Genomic DNA, 20,919 nt, shown 5'->3' with positions numbered 1-20,919 from the left:
CAGGTCTTCGAGTTCGTTGCGGCCTCCGAGAAGGTCCTCGGCACACAGATGTACGAGGAGCTCGGTTGTGACGACAACTAGGCGATCGTTCAATCCGGGGGCCCCTCGGACATTGCCCGCACCGAGCAGGGAGGAGGCGGCGACTGGTGGGCCTACACCATCCCCTTGGACTTTGCCGACGCCGAGTAGGAGGAGGGGGACGCCTGGCGCAACCATATGGCCATCGGAGGCCAGATTAAGGAGGGGCTTTCCTAGATCATGGATCTTTTATCGAAGGCGTACCACAATTCCTGTAACGTAAGTGTTCTATTCGTCCACTTTCGATATTGCGAGTTTACTTTCCTCTCAAGTCTCTTCACACGCCTCCCTATTTGCAGCAACTGCTATCCATGTCGAGGGAGAAGAACGAGAAGCTGACGCGGCTGCACTCCAGGGTTGTAACACTCCAATTTGAATTTCAGTATTTAATAATAAATTTAATTGGCTTTATTTAAATTTCTAAGGTTTATTATGCTTTGCCTTGCATTTAATCTAACTTTGGTTCCACAAGTAAATAAAATTTTTCCTAGGTCAACATGTTTGTGCATTCATGCTGGTGCATAACTTTATCTGATTGAGTGTGGTTTGAATTCAAATTCAAATTTGAATTCAAATAGGTTTAGTTTGGTTTGAATTAGAAATAGAAAAGGGAAAGAAACCCAAACCAGCCCAGCTCGGTCAGCCCAACAGCCTCCTTTTCTTTTTCCCCGCGGCCCGCCTCCTTTCCCCACGTCCAGCCTAGCACTTGGCTCACACCCCCTGCTCCGCACGGCCCGCTCCCGCCGAGGCCCAGCCTCCCTCACGTGCTCCCGCGCTTACCGTCACCCAGAGCCGCTGCCACGCCGACCCCACCTGGCGGCGCAAGCCAGCCCGCAGCACGCTTGTTCGTCCGCGCCCCTGTGCCACTGACCACCAAGGCCCACCAGTCAGGCCCTTCTTCCCTGCTATGATGCTTGCTCGTGCTCTCGCCCGCGTAGCTCGGCCCCGCTCATCCGTCTCAGCAAGGACCGACCTCGAACCCGCAGACCCACCGGACAATCGCCTGCACACCCGGATCCTTCTAGAAGCTCCACCCGAGCCCGGATCATGCCAGGCCATTGCGCGATCCGCTCCTCACGCACACGGATCGCGGCCGTAATCACCGCAGTGCCCCCGCCTGGCACGGCCGCCCAAAATCCCCGGACTCCACCTTAAGTGGCCCGTGACCCCCTCCTGCGAGCCACGACGCCATACTGCAGCCACCGCCCCGAAACTCCACGCCGCCGCGGCTACGCTGCCCTGCCGCGCCACCACTCCTGTCGACCCCCGCTAGAGCTCTACCCTGATCCCAGGTTTCACCCTGAGCCCGCTTGCCCCGGTCCGAGCCGTGCCCTCGCCAGAATTTGACCGAGATCCGCCGCAGGTGAGTTCCCTCCGCCGTTGTAATTTCTCGCCGCCGGCGATCACCTGCGCCCCCTGACCCCCGGTACCACTCCACAGCACCGCCCCACATTGATTCGTGAAGCTCAGGAGCCCGGAGAACCTCTACACCGACCTGTCCACATGCACAGCAGCTATCCCCGCCATCGGACATCGCCGGCAAACCCTCTACAGGGCACCTCCGCCCAATTCTGACCTTCGGTGAGCAACCCCTTGGCCTCCTCTACCATTTACGCTAGCTTGAAGGCCCTGTTGTGCACCCTAGGTTCCAGAACGCCAGCACACCGGTGCAGCGTCGCCGCCGCACCGCGAGCTCGCCGTGGCGAGTCCCGCACAGCACCGCACATACCCTAGTTCATCTTGTTCTTGCACTGTGCACGCACCCACAACCTGTTGCCCCCGTTCCTGAGCCCAGAGCAGTGCGTGAGCATGCACGCCGGTGAGTCACGCCGTGCAGACCCGCCGCCGCTCTTGTGCTCGCCACCCAGAGCCTCAACGAGCCCCGCTATAACCCTAGGTGGGTTACGCGTGTTTCGCCAAACCTCCCTAACCAGAAGCCCGGTCAATTTGACCCTCGGAGCATCGTTTTCGGCGAACTCTGGTGAGCCCCGAACCGCGCCGCCGCGGGATTTGGCGCCGGCGGTCGAGCGCCGCCGCCCCGCGCGCGGGATAGACCCGAGCCGCCCGATCCGCATTGGATGCACACGATTAGATCGAGATCCCATCAAACCTGAGCCACGCGATCGCGATCCAATGGCCGAGAATCACCCATACCGGTTCGCCCTGGCGTTTTTGCTAAAGAACCCCTGAACTTTCCTAGATTCAACCCGCAGTCCCTACTAGTTGAAAAGTAATTCCAAATCTGCCCCTGCTTTTATGTTTTAGACCTTGAGCTTTATAAAACTAGAACCCGCAGTCCAGACCCTGCATTTTTACGTGCTAGCCGTTAGAACTAAGGTTTAATTATGTTTAGGTCCTCGGTTTTTGCACAGAACCCCTAGAACTTTCAGTTTTCTCACAGTTTAGCCCCCTGGACCTTGTTTTAGCTCTAGATTTCACGTTCTAGCTCCGTTTTAGGTGTTCTTTATGTCCACGCGATCGTTGTAATGCGTAGAACAGTTCTCGCTTAGTTTTGTTTGCTGTTTTTATGTATTATTGTACTGTTTCTTAGTGTTTGCCTTTGTTTGCATGTATGTTTATGTTGTTGCCTTGTTTTTGGCCATGTGTTTGTGAGTAGACATTGAGCTACCGGAGGAGCATCAGTACCTGTACCTGGAGCAGCCACCGTCTTCAGAGTAGTTTGAGCAGTAGGAGAACTTTGAGGAAGGCAAGTATAACATGGACACCACCTATCACTTTTAAATACAATTTCATACTGCATTTTAATACTGTATGCCTATAAGAACTTTTCTAGCCACTTTATATCCTTTATATATATTCCTTGGGTTGCATTTTTGGTTAGTTGTGCTAGGTTGCTGCGCTATAACACACTTGGTCCTTTTTAATTAATTTGATTAATGGTATATGCAACTTAATTCTGGGAGTGGCCCGCTTGAGTGGCTCACGTCTCGTTAAAAATTGGTTTTTATAGAAATATGGTTTAGGGGGGCTCGCACTGTGTTTTGTGCTAGCTACTATCCATAAGGACCGTATGTCATTAGAGCGACAACCTGGGACAACCGCGCAACAACAAGACTAGAATGGGACGGTCTTGGCTTACTAATTAGGTCTTTTTGGTTTAGATTAACTTACCTGCGGGGCAAGGGTGGTAAGCTTCTATGGTCCCTGCTACTCCGGCTTGGTCTGTGCTCCGTGTCTTGTACCCCCGTGAGGTGGGCCCCATCGTCGCTGATCCAACTCTTCGCGGCTACGCCTTACCAACGAGATTCTTTGTAACGGCCTCGTAGTGTGTTTGCTAGTCATCTACCCTAAGAAAGTGTGATGAACAACTAGTGTAACTCACGACTTGTGGGTAAAGATGTGCAACCTCTGCAGAGTGTAAAACTGGTATACTAGCCGTGCTCACGGTCATGAGCGGCCCGGATCCTCCCTTTGATTAGTGGGGTTACCTTGATGGTTTCGGTTTGGTTCTCCGTAGTTCATAATTAATTTTGATTAATTTCTATGTAACTGGGTTTATGGTAAATCATCAACTTGTAGTAATTAGCTTTAATAAAATTTTGCAAAGACTTAAAAGCTAATGTAGTTGAGTCAGCCAACCTTAGAGCCTCCTAGTTTGTGTTATACTTGTTGAGTATTGGCTGTGTACTCACACTTGCCTACTCTACTCTTTTCCTCTTGTTCTTTTTGGGGATACACTACTACTGTTTAGTTCCTACCGACGCGAGGGAGTTCACTCAGAGCTACCAGGAGTACGAGGACTTCTAGGCATTCATCTCCCAGTCAACGTTCCTGTGGCGCCCAGCTTCCGAGAGTTTTCGTATATGTATTTACGCTTCCGCTGTATCAGACATTTTGTCATTCATGTAATAAATAACATTCGTATTCGCTTAATTATATCTTTTTATGTAATATGTGATGTGATATATTGTTCATTTTGTTGTATATACATGTGACTTGATCCTGGCACGTATATGATTGCTCGGTTTATGTCCTTTTATATACCGGGTGTTACAAGGGTGCACTGGCTTGGCTTGCACAATGACACCCTAGTCACGCGACTGGAGGAGGCCAACGCACGAGCTGACTAGGTGACACCCCTGGAGGCGCGCATCCGCGAGCTGGAGCAGGAGCTATCCCGAGCCACCGGTGAGGCGCGACGCCCAGCGAGCCGCAGCTGACCAGAATGCCCAGGAGGGTGACGCATGTGAGGCCGAGCTGTAGCAAGTCGGAGCGGTGCTCGAGCAGAAGGAGCAAGCCCTCGAAACGAAGGAGGCCGAGCTCCAACGCAAGGAGACCGAGCTCCACCGTGAGACGGTGACTGTGGCCATGCTCACCGGGACTCTCGAGGAAAAGGTCGTGGCCTCCAGAATGCGGAGGCTGCCCTCAAGGAGAATAGGATTCCTTGTCCACACTCGAGGAAGCCGCGCGGGCCCAATAGGAAGAGGCGCAAGAAGCTATCGCGGTTAAGTATCTGGGGTTTCGTTATTGTTTGATTCTTTTTTACCACAACTTATCTTGGTTCCCTTGTTCAGAGCTGAAGAAGGCAGTGGCGAACGAGACCGCGGCAAAGGAGGCTGTCAACACCGCGCTCACGGCGGCGCATGACGAGTACGCAGAGTTGGAGCGGACCGCCGTGAGCATGTGTCAGGAGCTCAAGGGGGCAAATGCTCAGTCTGGTAGCTCGGTGGCCAGCTGCCTGTGGGTGCTGGGCGATCGAGTCGCTGAGTACGCCAAGAGCACCTTCTGTCTCGGCATCCAGCGAGCCCTTGCCGTGGCCTCGATGCACTATGACATGGACCTCCCGCTGGTGTCGTCGGGGTACGTCGTTCCGACCAGTGCCAGTGCGGATGCCGCATCGGCCATCATGGATGACACCGATGCGGCGGTCGAGGAGTTCGCCACCGTCCTAGCCGGGAAGCTTGAAGCTGACATCCCCCCGATCGCGGAGTTCGACGCCGTTGAAGATCTGCTGATGGGGGGAGATAATCTGTAGGGAGCCTGGGCCTCGAAGCCCATGTAATAAGTTAGTACTTGTAGCAATCGTACTTCTGAATTTAAGAAATTAGTTATTGTAAATCGACAGTGTGGCCCATCGAGGCCTTATGCATTCGAGCCTTCATTTTTTCCTACTTAATTTCTGAGTTCTCGTATACGTCTTAGATAGTATTTAGCAAGGAAGCTTGCATTCATAAACAACCTAGGCGTAGGGAGGTGAGTGGGGATGCCGTATCCCGGAGGCGTAGGCGGTCCCGTGGCTCGGCCGATCCCATTCCTTAGTCGCTTACACCTTGCGTCTACCTTGCTAAGTATACGAGAAACTTAGATACGGAATTTTTTTGAAAAAACATTGGCGATTTTTTGGGGACGTTCGGGGGTTCCCCCCGTAGTAGCCCCCGAGGGAGGCTTGGCTTTGCCGAGGGTAAAGCCAAGCGTACCTCAGTGTTCGTGCGCATCCGAGCCCCTGAGGGTTCGGAAAGCTCCAAAAAAATAAATAAGTTAAGCGTACTTTTTATTGCTTCGGGAAATTTTAAATACGAGTACAAGCTTGGAATTCTAAGGATAGAAGCGACGTAGCTGTTGTATGTTCCAAGCGTTAGTGAAGACTTCGCCGTTTTCATTCGCCAGCTTGTACGTGCCAGGCTTCAGCACCTCAGCGATGATATATGGGCCATCCCATGGCGGTGAGAGTTTGTGGCATCCTCTGCTGTCCTGTCAAAGCCTTAGCACCAAGTCCTCTTTGTTGAGGTCTCGGCGCCGAACCCTCTGTGCTTGATACCTTCGCAGGGATTGCTGACAACATGCAGAGTGTAGGAGCGCCACATCTCGAGCCTCATCCACTTGGTCCAGCGAGTCCTCGCGGGCTTGCTGATTCTGCTTTTCCTGATAAGCCTTGAGCCTCGGCGATCCGTACTCCATGTCCGTGGGGAGGATGGCCTCGGCACCGTAGACGAGGAAGAATGGGGTAAAGCCCGTGGCTCTGCTTGGGGTCATCCTCAGGCTCCAGATAACCGAGGGCAGCTCTGTGAGCCACCTCCGGTCAAACTTATTTAGCTTATTAAAGATCCTTGGCTTGAGGCCTTGGAGGATCATACCATTGGCACGCTCCACTTGCCCATTCGTCTGTGGGTGCGCCACAGCCGACCAGTCCATGCCTATGTGGTAGCTGTCGCAGAACGCCAAGAATTTCTTGCCCGTGAACTGGGTGCCGTTGTCGGTGATGATCGAATTCGGGACCCCGAACCTGAAGACAATGTCAGTGAAGAATAGAACAGCTTGCTCGGATCTAATCTTGCCGATGGGTTGTAACACCCGGTTTATAAAAGAACATAAACCGAGCAATCATATACGTGCCAGGATCAAGTCACACGTATATACAACAGAATGAACAGTATATCATAGCACATATCACGAATAAGATATAATAAAGCGAATACGAATGTTATTTATTACATTAATGACAAAAATGTCTGATACAGCGGAAGCGAAGTACAAAATACGATAAAACTCTCCGAAGCTGAGCAGGGCGCCACAGGGACGTCGACTGGGAGACGAACACCTAGAAGTCCTCGTAGTCTTGGTAGCGCTGGACGAACTCCCTCGTGTCGGCAGGAACTGAGCAGCAGTAGCGTAGCCAAGAGGAAAAAGTAGAGAAGAGGCAAGGGTGAGTACACAACTTGTACTCAACAAGTATAACACAAACTATGAGGCTCTAGGCTGGCTGACTGACTGCATTAGCTTTTAAGTCTTGGCAAAATTTTATTAAAGCTATTTACTACGAGTTGATGAATTACCATTAACCCAGTTACATAGTAATTAATCAGAATTAATTAAGAAACTACTGAGAACCAAACCAAAACCAAGACACCAAGGTAACCCCGAGAAGCACCTCGCTCGTCGGAAGGAGATAACTTCACTAATCAAAAGGAGGATCTGGGCCGCTCATAACCGTGAGCACGGCTAGTATACCAGTTTTACACTCTGCAAAGGTTGCACATCTTTACCCACAAGTCGTGAGCTACGCCAGAGGTTCATCACACTTCCTTAGGTGAGATGACTAGCGACTCACTACGAGGCCGTTACAAAGAATCTCGTTGGTAAGGCGTAACCGCGAGAGATAGGTCAGCGACGATGGGGCCCACCTCCGGGTACTGGTACTGGGGCTCCTCAACTGGATCAGCGTCTACTCACGAACACATGGCCAAAACAATGCACAACAATAAGCATACAAGCAAACTCTAACAAAAAGCTAAAGAATAGTACATCAATACATAACAACAGCAAGAAAAACTATTCTACTCGTTACAACGATCGCGTGGATATAAAGAACGCTAAAAACGAAGCTAAAACGCGCATTCTAGGCCAAAAACAAGGTTCAGGGGCTTATTTGTAAGAAAACTGAAGTTTCAGGGGCTTTTCTGCTAAAACCGAGGGCCTGGACGTAATTAAACATTAACTCCAGGGTCTAACTCGCAAAAAGACTAAGCCTGGACGGCGGGTTCAAATTCTAGGAAGCTCAAGGGTGTTCTTGCAAAGTTTTGGGCCTATCTGCGATTATTTTTCAAAATAGGTGGACTGCGGGTTGATTCTGGGAAAACTGGGGGGTTCTTTAACAAAAATGCCAGGTGAACCGGTATCCTTGGATCCAAGCCGTTGGATTTAGATCTGGCGGTCCATATCTGTTCGCATCGGGTTCTAATCGGGGGCGTTTATTTTAGATCGGACGGCCGAGGGCCATCGGGCGTGGGGGCGGCGGCGCTGAGTCGCCGGAGTTAGGCTCCGCGGCGGCGCCCGGCCGGAGAAAGGGGATTGGGCGCTACCGAGGGTCTTTTGGCAAGAGGTTTGGCCGTGGAGTTCTATTGCGGCATGGGTAATCCACCTAGGGGGCGAGTTGGGTTTGGGGAGGTCCCGAGCACGAAGTTCGGCGACCATGGCGGCTCGGGGCGGCGAAGTTCGCCGGCGGGTGGTGTGCTGACCTCGGGAGCGGGCTAAGGGCCTAATCAACTAGCGCAAAAGGAAACTCGGGGATCCAGGGTGCTCACCGAGGGCGCGGGGCGGACGGATTCGCGGCGCAGGGGACCGGCGGCGAGGTCTGGGCGGCGAAGACGACGCGGAGTCCGGGGAGGAGTCATTGTGGGCGTCAGGGTCAGAGAAGAAAGGTCCGAGGAGGCTCCTGGCGTTGAGGCGGAGCTGAAGCGCTGCTCGGCCAGAGCTTCGGCGTGGCGGAGGGGTGTGGCTACGGCGGCGCAGAGGAGGTCCGCGCGGCGGAGCTGGCGCGAGTGCGACGGACTTAGGGTTTGGGGGCTCTGGTGGCGGCGGTGGAGAGGTGGGGTGCAGGGGGGTCGCGGGGGCTACTTATAGGGCGGCGGCGGCCTTGGCGTGCGCGCCCGCGGTTGGGAAGCCGGCGTGATCCCCGGCGAGAGGTTCGGGCGGCAGTTGCGCTGCGGGGGAGATGGACCTGCGGGTGGGGCCACGGCGTCAGCGGCTCTGAGGCGGGGGCGTGTGACCGGGCGGCTGGCAGGTGGGTCCAGGGACGCGGCCGAGCTGTCAGGCGGTGCGGGGCAACACCGCTGAGCGGGGAGGGCGCCTGCAGGTGGGGTCGGCGGCTCAGGGTGGGTCACGCGCGCGGAGCGGGCGGGATGGCCGTGGGGCGAGCGTGGGGCTATGTGACGAGCTGGGCCGGAGAGGAACGCGGGCCAGGCTGAGGTGGAGGGCGACGCGCGAGAGCAGGCGCTGCGGGGCTGGGCCGGCGCAGGCTGGCTGGGCTGAGTGCTGGGGTGGTTTTGGCTGGGTTTGGGTTGAGTTTGGGTCCGGTTGGGTTTGGTTGTGGGTTTGTTTTTCCTTTTCCTTTCTAAATTCTAACCAAAAACAACTAATTGAATTCAAACTAATTTGAATTCAAAACCTAACCACACAACAATAGAAAAGATGCTCCAGCATGAATGCAACACAAAAATTAAACCTATGATAAATTTTAATCATTAAGGAACATAATCGAATTAAATGCCCTACTAAGCACAATAAACCTTAAGAAAAAATAAATAAAGCCAATTAAATTTATTAACAAATGCTGAGATTTAAATTAGGGTGTTACATGGGTCGAGCCTCGATCCACTTGGAGAATTTGTCGATTGCCACCAACAAGTGCCCGGGCCTTTTGCAACGGGCCAACAAGGTCCAATCCCCACACGGCGAATGGCCACGTGATGGGGATGGTCTGCAGAGCGTAGGCGGGGAGCTGCGTCTTCTGGGCGTAGAACTGGCAACCCTCGCAAGTCCGCACAACGTCAGTGGTGTCGGCGACCGTAGTGGGCCAGTAAAAGCCCTGTCGCAACGCATTACCCACGAGGGTGCACGGCGCGGCGTGGGGACCGCAGATGCCAGCGTGGATGTCCCAGATCAGCTCCTTGCCCTCGGGAATGGGGAGGCATCATTGCAGAACACCTGAGGGACTGCGCTTGTACAGCTCGTCGTTGATCAGAATGAAGGACTTGGCCCGCCTAGTGATGCGCCGTGCCTGAGCATGATCCGAGGGTAGGACCCCTCGAATCATCCAGTCAATTTACTGGGTGCGCCAATCTGGCGGAGGCGGAGCCTCATCGATCTCCATTGCTTTAGCCTCATCCACAGAGGAGGTCTCGAAGTCAGTGTCCATGGCCTCAGGCTCCTCTGTCGAGGGGTCCTCGGCTGATGGCCCCGTGGTTGCAGCCCCCGAGGGTCCGGGCACTGCTCCAACGGCTTCTACAGGGTTCTTGAAGTTGACAGACGGCTTAGCAAGGTCGCGGGTGAAGACGTTCGAGGGAACGGTGGTCCGCTCGGATGTGATCTTGGCCAGCTGGTCCGCTTCCTTGTTGTACTTGCGTGCGATGTGGTTAAGCTCGAGCCCGTCGAACTTGTCCTCGAGGCGACGCACTGCATTGTAGTATGCCTCCATCTTCTCGTCGTGGTAGCTTGCCTCCTTCATCACCTGGTCGGTGATGAGCTAGGAGTCCCCCCAGACATCGAGACGCTTGATGCCGAGTTCGATGGTGACGCGGAGACCTCTGAGAAGGGCCTCGTACTCGGCCATGTTATTGGACGCCCGGAAGTGCAAATGTACCATGTAGCGCATGTGCTCCCCGAGGGGTGAGACAAAAAGTAGGATCATGCCTGCGCCGGTCTTCATCACCGACCCGTCGAAGTACATGAGCCAGCATTCTGCTTGAATCTAGGGTGGGTGTAGCTGGGTGTCGGTCCACTCGGCTATGAAGTCTGCCAAGATCTGGGATTTGACCGCCTTGCGATATGCATAGGTGAGGGTCTCTCCCATCAGCTCCACTGACCACTTGGCTATCCTAACCGTGACCTCCCTGTTGTGGATTATCTCCCCAAGGGGGAAGGATGAGGCCACGGTGATGGGGTGAGCCTCGAAGTAGTGGCGCAGCTTGCGCCGAGCCAAGATCACTGCATAGAGCAGTTTCTGGATCTGTGGATATCGTGTCTTGGTTTCAGACAGCACTTCACTGATGAAGTACACCGGCCTCTGGACAGGTAGAGCATGTCCCTCCTCTTGTCGCTCGACGACAATAGCCGCGCTGACGACCTGAGTCATGGCTGCCATGTATAGGTAGAGGGGCTCGCCGTCCACTGGTGGTGTTAGGATTGGAGCGCTAGTAAGCGACGCCTTGAGTTTGTCGAGAGCCTCCTGGGCCTCGGGGGTCCACGAGAAGCATTTGGATTTCCTGAGGAGCCGATACAGAGGCAAGCCTTTCTCACCGAGGCATGAGATGAATCGGCTATGGGACGCCAGGCATCCCATGACCATCTGTACCCCCTTTAGGTCCCGGATCGATCCCATCCGAGTGATGGCTAAGACTTTCTCAGGGTTGGGTTCAATGCCCCACTGGGAGACAATGAAGCCCAAGAGCATGCCTCGAGGGACTCCGAACACGCACTTCTTGGGGTTGAGTTTTACCCCTTTGGCCCTAAGGCAATCGAACGCGATCCTGAGATCGGCTACCAGGTCGTCCGCCTTCCTGGATTTTACAACGATGTCGTCGACATATGCCTCTACGGTGCACCCGATATGGTCTCTAAACACGTGGAGCATGCACTGTTGGTACATTGCTCTAGTGTTTCTAAGGCCAAAGGGCATCGTGACGTAGCAGTACATGCCGAATGGGGTGATAAAAGAAGTCACGAGCTGGTCAGACTCTTTCATTTTGATTTGGTGGTAACCGGAATATGCATCAAGAAAGGATAAAAGCTCGCATCCCGCAGATGAATCAATGATTTGATCAATACGTGGCAAAGGAAAGGGACATGCTTTATTTAAACTAGTATAATCTACACACATCCTCCACTTCTCACAGCAAGCCACTCGGGATGGAATACCTCCTTGATGAATCCGGCCTCCAGAAGCTTGTGCACTTCCTCGCTGATCGCCCGTCGCTTGAGCTCGTCGAAGCACCGCAGGCGTTGCTTGACCGGCTTGGAGTTCGGCAGGATATCAAGGGAGTGCTCGGTGACCTCCCTCGGGATGCTCGGCATACCTGAGGGGCTCCACGCGAAGATGTCAGCGTTGGCACGGAGGAAGTCGACGAGCACCACTTCCTATTTGCTGTCCAGGGTGGCGCTGATCTTCAGCGTCTTGCCGTCGGAGGTCTTTGGGTTGAGGGGAACATCCTTGGAGCCTTCAGTAGGCTCGAAGGTGCCCGTGTGCTGCTGCTTGGATTCCATGGCCTCCTCGGCCATTCCTTGCAGCTACGCCTACGAGTACAACGTCGAGTGCGTCGAGCATCGATAATTACACCCTTCGGGCCCAGCATCTTCAGCTTGAGGTAGGTGTAGTTGGGGATGGCCATGAAATTGGCGTAGCAAGGACGGCCAAGGATGGCGTGGTAGGCTCCCCGGAACCCCACCACCTCGAAGGTGAGCACTTCCTTGTGGAAGTTGGCTGCGGTGCTGAAGCAGACGGGCAGGTCGATCTGGCCGAGGGGTTGGACTCGCTTCCCCGGTGCAATGCCATGAAATGGCGACTTGCTGGGGTGGAGCTTGTCCAATCCGATCCCCATGAGCTCTAAGGTGTGGGCGTACATGATGTTGAGGCTGCTTCCTCCATCCATGAGCACCTTGGAGAAGCGGGTGTTGCCGATGATGGGGTCGACAACGAGTGGATACCATCCCGAGTGCGGGATGTAGTCGGGGTAATCCTCGTGGCTGAAGGAAATGATGTCCTCCGACCAGTCGAGGTAGGATGGCGTGGCCTTGGTGATGGAGAAGACTTCCCGGCGCTCACGCTTGCGCTGCCGAGATGTCTTGTTCGTCGTCGGCCCTCCAAAGATGAAGAAGGTGTTCTCCACTGGGGGGATCTCATCGTCTCCACCTTTGTCGCTAGCATCCTTCTTCTTGTCCTCATCGCAATTCGCGATGCGGCTGTAGTACTTCAGGAGCATCTCGCACTGCTGGAGGGTGTGGTTGACCGAGCCCTTGTGGTAAGGGCACGGCTTCTTGAACATGTCGTTAAAAAGGCCGCCACCATCTTGAGGGGGGCCTCGAGGGCCTTTGTGGTCTAGGGCGGCGATGAAGGCCACGTCGGAATCGTCCGCCTGCCCCTATCTGCGCTGGTTCGGTGGGGCCTTCTTTCTTCCTTTCTTCCCCCAATTTTGTTTCTTGGCGGGGGCCTTGGTCTTGCTATTGCTGCCCTCTGCGGGCACATCTTCCTTGCGCTTGTTCGCCTTGCAGTCGAAGATGGCACCAACTGCCTCCTCACCGGCGGCGTAGTTGGTGGCGGCGTCGAACAACTCGTTGGTGTTGGCGGGATGGCTTCGCGCAAGCTCGTGCTCCAGGTTCCTGCACGTCGTGCCTTCGAGGAAGGCGTTGATGACCTCGACGTGGGTGATGCTGGGGAGCTCGGTGCATTGCTTGGAGAAGCACCGCACGTAGTCACGCAGGGGCTCATTGGGCTTTTGCCAACACCCTTTGAGGTCCCAGGAGTTTCCAGGGCGCACGTAAGTGCCCTGAAAATTGCCCACGAAGATCTTGACTAGGTCGGCCCAGTCGTGGATCTGGTCCGCGGGCAGGTGCTCGAGCCACGTTCGTGTGGCGTCGGCAAGGTGAAGAGGTAGTCGTTGAGCTAGACCGCAGGATCGGTCTCGCCCGAGTACTTGACGAGGGTGGTGGGCTGTCGAAAGCGTGGGGCAAGGGAGCGGTGTGAATCTACCGACTGAACATACGGGTGCCCGGAGGCTCCGGTGACAGTCTGCTGTCGTGCTCGGGATCGAAGCGGCCACCCCGTCATGGGGTGTATATCCTCCTGTTGATGATGTTGCAGGCATCGCCGTCGCCGGCGTGCCCGCGCGTGTCGTGGAGGCGCTCCTTCGTAGGAGTCCTCTTGATTCGGTCATGCACCGAGAGTGCTCTCGCGTCGTTGGCTGCAGCCGCTTTGCCTTTGTCTCCTGGGGGAGTGTGCACCGAGGCCTCGTGGCCCTGATGCGCTGCGCCTCCGTCCTTCGAAGCCACTGAGTGCATGGGAGACGTAGAGCTCTCAGCTTGCTGGACTGCAGCTTGCTGGATGAGCATCTTTGCTCATTGCGCATATTGCGTCCCTCGGTCGTAGAGGGGTCCGGCATGGCTTGAAGCAGGTAAGCCGCAGAGATGAGTTTTTGGCTGGCCCTTTTCAGTTCCAGCGGTTTGTCGATGTTGTTGTCGGCCAGGATCCGCTCCTGTGCAACGCGTCCTACCGCCTGAGCCCGCGCACCATGCGCGGCACGCTCTTGCTCAAGCGTAGAATGCAACAGTCATGTCTGCCGATGCTCCTCCTCGAGCTTTTTCTCAAGCTCCGTGTGTTGCGCCAGCTGTGCCTGCCGTGATGCCGAGCTTGACAAAGTGGCGGGGTTCGGAGGGGGCACTACCCCCGGTTCACTGGTGGGGGTGCCACCACCTGGTTCGCTGGTGGATGCTCCCTGCCATTCCCGTCGTCCCTCGACGCTTCCTTGATGGCCCCATCCGCCAGCTCTGCCATCAAGCATTCCCGAGTGGGATCGTAATCCCGCTCGCTGGAATCCTCGGAGTAGGTCAGGCAGTAAGCCGCTGCAAGCTGGAATGTGCAGAAGACGTCGGGGTCACGGACTCCGGAGTAGTCTTCGGCCTCCTCGGCCGTGAAGTTGTCCATGAAGAAGTTGATGTCGTCGGCGATCGAGCCCGTCGTCTCGGGGTAGGAGTCGTCAGGAGATGATGCGATGAGGTTGCGGATCGAGAAGAGGTGATGACAGATCCTCGTACTCGGTGAAGCTGGTGCTGGATGAAGAGGCGTAGGTGGCAACATTGTGCATTCCGAAGGGAAAGGGCGACGGCACAGTTGCGCCCTCCCTGGGAGGCACTGGGGCTACAATCGATGGTGGTTCCGGCGCAGATGGCGCCGGAGCACGTGATGACAAAGTGGCGGCTCCGTTGGCCGCGATGCTGAGCTGCGACATGCCAACCTCGACCCACGTGGGAGAGCTGAGGCATGCCGACCTGCGCCGCTCCATTCGCGCTTGCCGCGAGCGCTGGCCCGAGCGCCTGTTGCGCCGGGCTGGTGAAGTCGGAGCATCGGGATTTCGTCTGGCCGAGAGGAGCTCCATGAGGTAACTGTTGCCGATTGCCCTGAACTCAAGACTCATGAACCAAATCACGTATCCTGCTGGGAGTGGATCGGAGGCACCCATGGGAAATGGGTTGGATATGCTCGCCATCCCTAGATATCAAATGGGAACAAAAGAGTAATGTAATGCAGCGCTCCCCTACCTGGCGTGCTAACTGTCGGTGCCCAGACCCGGGCGGCCTAGCACCAACTAGTGATGATGCTACGTGTCCCTAATCCCAAATGTTGATGCAAGAGGCAACACAGTAATGCACAAGATTATCCTGGTTCTGGCCGTGGGGCCGTACGTCCAGCAAAGGGGTGTGCAAGGGCACTGTACTGTCTTGCACCAGAGTGCCTGCAGTAGGGGGTACAAGCGAGGCGAGAGAGGGAGGGAAGCTCCCAAGTCTCTACTAGAGGAGAAGTTGATTGAGGCGAGTGCTAATATCGAGGCTCAGAAGAGCGTGTGTTCTCTTGTGAGTCGTGCTAAGTGTGGAGAATAGCCCCAATAGAAAACATAGAGCCCGCCTTCCCCTTTTATAGACACAAGGAGGGGCGGTGTACGTGAATGGGGAGATCGCAGAAGTCGTCATCTTCCCCCCAAATCGCGGGGGGTGGGGGGTGCAGTGATCAAGCACTGTAGAAAGTACACTATGGGCTATAGCGTCTGGCGTTGCAATCGTCCTGGACGTCGTCCTTGGCCTTGCGGAGATCGTGCCGGCGTCCTGGCAGCTCCAGCGGGCAGCGTGGTGGTTCCTATGGAGAGTACCGTTCCCCGCGTACAACGCGACGGCGCTCCGAGGGTCCTGCAGGCGGGGGTCCTGCCCTGGTCAAGGTCGAGGCCGCTTCCGAGGGTCGTGCCCATGCCATTCGAGGGTTCCGCGGAGGGGAAAACATGAGGGAAGTATGGGGAGTTGGCAGCACAGTGGCTGGAGCAGTGCCGAGCACGTCTCGCACAGCATCGCAGGTTCCCATAGTGGCGCCACAGCGTTCGGAATGGCGGAGCAGTGACCGGAGTTGGTGGACGGGACTCTGGTCACAGCCACTGCGGGGAATGGAGGCCTGATGTCATTTGACACAGGCACTGTGGAGGAGTGGTTGGCATTTAATGCCTCCGTACATCGGGCGGACGAGCGAAAGGGCCGTTTGTCCTTTCCGTCGAGGGGTGGCCTGGAGTGAGGCCGAGTCAATCTTCTCTCTCGAGGGTAGGCTCGCTACCCTCTAGTGAGGTGGAGATGCGGGGCACCTTTGAGGGTCTCGGCGGGAGGCCCTCAAGCGAGGCGGAGATTGCCCCGCGGGTTCGAGGGGGTGCGGATGGGCCGCACTGTGTACTTGGGCCGTGGATTGGGTTTCTTTGAGTCCTTTCCTTTCCTTTGGATTAGAGGGAGGCTGTAGGCCTTTGTGGGCCCAATCGCCTAACATATTTTTTGTGTTTTAAGGGTGATTTAGTCCCCTGGTTAGGGTGCCCCTAATCATGGTACCCGACAGCTCCCTTCCGACCTGGACTACGTCGCCCCGAGAGTCAAGGCATTTGACCAAGAAATGGCGGCTGAAACACAAAGGGACACCATGGAACTGTTAGAGGAAGCAAGGTTAGCAACGTTAGACCGATCGGCCCGTTACCAACAAACTTTGCGCAGGTACCACGAGAGACGCATATGGGAGAGGACGCTGCAGGTCGGAGATCTGGTCTTGCGACGAGTCATGTCGATGAAGGACAAGCACAAGCTCTCGCCGCCATGGGAAGGATCCTACAGCATCGTAGAGGTCATACACCCAGGCACCTACAAGCTAAAAGACTCTAACGGTAACACTCTGACCAACTCTTGGAACATAGAGTAGTTACGGCGTTTTTTCCCATAAGAGCACCAGCGGCTCAGTCCAGTTCCCCGACCCGGCCACTTCCGGCTCGGAGCACTCGGGGGCCCTACACTTGTCGATTTTCTCTCTCCCCGCACATCATAGTAGACTCATCCGGTGTCCCCACCCAGCCACTCCCGGCTCGGAAACACTCGGGGGCCAAATACCTACATTTTACCTTCTCGCAGCACACACGCTCTCTGGTTTCTAGCACCCCGACCCAATTGCATTTGGCTCGGAGCACTCAGGGGACAGACCATGGTCTTCGACCATCCTACTTTCTGTTGCTTTTTCACCTCTATAGCCCCTTGCCCTGACCACTCTCAGGCCAAGGCGCTCGGGGGCCTCACTGGGATGGACTGTGCAACACACGCACACCGATTTCTCTCGTCACACAACACACAACTTTTTCTATCAGTTCGCATTTTTTCCATCCTACTCAAATGCTTTTCCCGAACTACCCGATGAATCGGATCCATGTAACGGTCTACGGCGACTAGCGATTGATGCCTCTGGGCCAGCTCCCGGCTACACGTCGCAGCCTATGATCAACACGCAGTTCCAAAAGAAGGGAATGCAGGGGGCAAAAACGTCCACGAGCAAGTGGAAAAGCGAACGGTAGAACTCCTTTTAGAAAAACAAAAATTTACTTTGCCCACGAAGCGGAAGGTGTTTTTTCCCTCATCAGCAGTTTTACATAAAACAAAAACTAATACAATTCGTTTATCTTTGCAATGGCGGATCCACACTCGAGGAAGGAGCGGCAGATCCACCAGTCGACGATGCGTCCGCCATGGCATCAGCGCTCCCACCGATCACATCTAATTCCCTCTCCGCACGTCGGATGTTCCTTACCGCCGCGAAGGTCAGACCCCGCGCAATCTTGCTGGCGATGGGTTCTAGCTTCCTGGCCACCACAAGCGCGTCGCCGTACGGCTGCCCGGCGGAAAGATCGCCATCAAGACCCGCCAGATCTAGCTCTGGATGCCGCAGCACTACGGTGCTCAGCGCTGTCGAAGCCCCGTGGTAAGCCGCTATGGCCGTTAATGCGAACAGCTCCTTAGGGACTTTCTGTAAATCATCCTGCAGAGGGCTCGACGGTGGGGAGCCAAAGACACAGGAGCAAAGCTCTCGCACCGACAATCCCAACCGATCAAACTCATGGCGTAAAGCCTGGGTCCGAGTGGTCATATCTGAATGGGACATCACAGCGCTATGAGATTGTGTTGCAAATATGATCAAAGGAAAGGAATGCAAGGAAAATTACCATCCAGTGCTCTCTCCATTGCTTGGCAACCCATCTCTTGGTTCGCCAGGTCAGCCTCCGGTCGGACATGACGGGCCCGCTCTTCCTCCAACCAGGTTTCTACGGCCGCGAGGTTACGGTGATACTCCTAAGCGTCCGAGGCACGCGTGGCCTCTACAGAGCGCAACCGCTCCACAAGGTCCCAACGCACCGCCTCGCCCATCACCTCGCGACCATGCTCCTCTCACAAGAAGGACGATTTCCTTTTGGAGATCTTCTCCAGCACCTGGAAGACGAAAGGAGGTCACTAGAGAACACCCACAAGCAGGTAGAGCAGGCCCGATGGAAAAAGTCTTACCCCAACGGCAGGAGGCAGGCCAGAGGTAACAAGATTCTCAGCCCGTTCCACCTCTTCCAGTAGCAGAGCAATACGGCCCTTGGTAGAGGCAAGCACCTCCTGAGCTTCGAGGCCCTGCCGTCCCATGTGTCGCCAGAGCTTGTCCTCCCGAGAATCATTCAGCACTAACCGTGTGTCACCGGCGTCATCACGCGATGGCCACTCCATCGGCCCATGCGGCGGAGAGTAGGGAACAAGGGAGCCTTTAGTCGACGGCGGCTCTGCCAACATAGCGGTCTCCCCCAGAGGCGGCAAGAGGAGAGGGCTCTCGGCAGGAACACCCCCACGGCTCGTGAAAAACAGCACAAACATCGTCGCCACGCTGGCTGGCAAAAACACAGGGCCTGGTATCGCCACTATTACCATCTACGACGAGGACATCCCTGAGGGCGCGCTTCCCTCCCGACGACGGGAGAGCAAAAACACCAGCGAAGGATGCTCACTCCATTCCACTGGCCCTGCCAGCGGCTGGAACCCGGTCGAGACCCTGCATCACAGGAACAAGAAAGTGTGTCAGCAAAAAGTTGCCTCTTTAGAACATCAGAGCAGACGTATTACTTACGTTCTCGCCACAGCCCTCGTCGGGATGGTCTCGGCCAACGATGTGGGAGGGGAACGCGTTGCGACAGCCATCGCAACAGGTGAAGGCGGCCCATCAGCCCCTCCGCGGTCTGATGGGAGGACGCAATCGCCACCCCGGGGGACGTCGCCAATGACCTCCTGCGCGCCCGAGCCTTCGCCCCGATGCCGTTTCGCCGGCTCAGGCTCCATGTCATCGCGGGCACGCTTGAGGGCCCCAGATCCACTCGTCTGACATGGGGACGCGTCAAAGCCAGAATCCTCGCCCCCAATTGGCTCCGGCACCTTTTCCTCCTCCTCCCCATCGGAGCCGGGCCCCGGATATTCTAGGGGTTTAGTGTCAACCAAATCCTAGGCTTTCGCGGGGTCCATCCCCTCACGGATAAGCTTGGCGACCTCCTTTTGAAAGCTCTCATGCTCCCGGGCACAGAGAACTCTCCTTTTCTTCCTGTCCGCGGCCATCCTCTGTTGTTCGGCTTGACGGGCAGCCCCCTCCGGCCCCTTGCTGTGGTGAGGGAGAGATTTGGGCTTGCCAAGACCCTACGAACATGAACAAGGGTAAGACAGGCAGGGACAGAGAGATCCTAGGAAAGGCAAAACGAATGCTTACCAGGTTGGGGGCGACCCTGACCAAAAAGGGGACGGCCCGCCAATGGAGCGGTGGGTCTCCCCCGCTATCATGGCTTCTAGCCACCACCACAGCCCTGAGCTGCCGGGGTCCTGCAGCTCCTCTTGTGGCTCGCCGCGCTCGTAATCCCACATCTTGTGCTTGTCCGTCATTCTTCTTTATCTTCCCCTGAAAAGGTTAGCGACCAAAAATACCCGAAGGAAAAAATACATCCTAGAACATGCTCTTGCTTTTATTGAAGGGAAATAAATAAGTAAATAAATAAATGATAATCCGGGCTATCTCCCGGCAGTGCTTTGTTTTTATGGTCATAAGCTCGACCATGAGACCCCTTGTAGCCATCATTGGTGACGGGTCATTGTTTCACCACCAATTGTTAAAGCTAGCAACAAGGTTAGTGCCACAATGCACCAATGAAATTTGTAATGTTTATGATAAATAAATGCGTCTACAACCACCCTCCTGAAGATTTTGTAGGAAAACACCTTGGAGTGATTGCTTTTCTCGTGTGTGCGCAAGGCATTAAGCATGCCTGAATCTGGAGATGCATTAAATGATAATGGTTCTTGTGGTATTTCAGGGGTGAAACTCCCATGCTTATCTAAGGAATCCTTTACTTTGGACTCCAGAGTCGGTGCCTCGTCAATTCCATGGCCCATGTATTCACCATCTCAAGAGATTCATCATGGGAAATCGTAGTTGGATCTTGATCATGGTCGAGAACAACTTTCTCGGGGCCAGAGGGAAGAGGCTCAAACTCATTCGGATGTCTAGGGGGAGTCTCGAGCTCGGATATTGAAATGACCCGGGTTTCCGAACAGAGAACCCGAATCCCTGTATCGTCGTGATAGTCCCTGGATCAGTAGCTACCACATACAGAACTCATTTCAATTAGATATCACAGACATACAACACTGAAAAATCATTATATAGATTTAATTATTACATAACCCAGAGGGTTGTGGTACGAAAATTTGAGTACAAGCCCCTCGGGCCAATGGAAAACAAACATAAATAAGAAGTGGTAGCTATTCTTCTGGGCACCCTTCGTCTTGATGTCTTTCCTCCACAGGCAGCACTCAAGCGTAGTGTTGACGCTCCTTAGTGCCCCCGATTTATATACCACAAGCGCACGATTTCGTGTAGCTTTTCCCTCAGAGTATTCCCCCAAGGTTTATCAATCCACGGAAACAAAGAGACAAGAAACAATCTACTAGCATAGAAATTCCTTTGTGTGAGATGGTGAAAAACGAATCTAATCTATTAAAATCACGACAAACACCGAAGGTAGCAAGAGAAAGTTAGAGATAACCAATCTACATCACCTAGATCATGCATATGTTGTAGTTCCAGCTAGATAAAGTGAAGTAAGATAGATGTGAATCTCAATGAAAAGCCTCTTTAAACCCAAAATCTCCAATCCGATCCCTCGATACCCCACCTACTAAGTGGCAATGGCCTGTCATGACGCCACCCCTTTCAACAAGATACCCTGAAGCAAGTCGAACCCCCTTTGGTAGTTCCGCCAT

The 20,919-nt window shown here is 54.8% G+C and overlaps 1 protein-coding gene across 1 annotated transcript; it reads right to left on the bottom strand.

Moving 5' to 3' along the window:
• Positions 1–9,508: 9,508 nt before the first annotated feature.
• Positions 9,509–10,042, bottom strand: LOC120678040. The gene is made up of 2 exons (XM_039959202.1): positions 9,707–10,042; positions 9,509–9,595 (listed from the first exon to the last, which is right to left on the bottom strand). Exons 1-2 carry the CDS (start codon positions 10,040–10,042, stop codon positions 9,509–9,511), a joined length of 423 nt encoding a protein of 140 aa, XP_039815136.1.
• Between the last annotated feature and the right edge of the window lie 10,877 nt (positions 10,043–20,919).

This window comes from Panicum virgatum, chromosome 6N, assembly GCF_016808335.1.
Source record: "Panicum virgatum strain AP13 chromosome 6N, P.virgatum_v5, whole genome shotgun sequence".
NCBI lineage: Eukaryota > Viridiplantae > Streptophyta > Magnoliopsida > Poales > Poaceae > Panicum > Panicum virgatum.
This window is presented reverse-complemented; position numbering and strand designations above follow the sequence as displayed.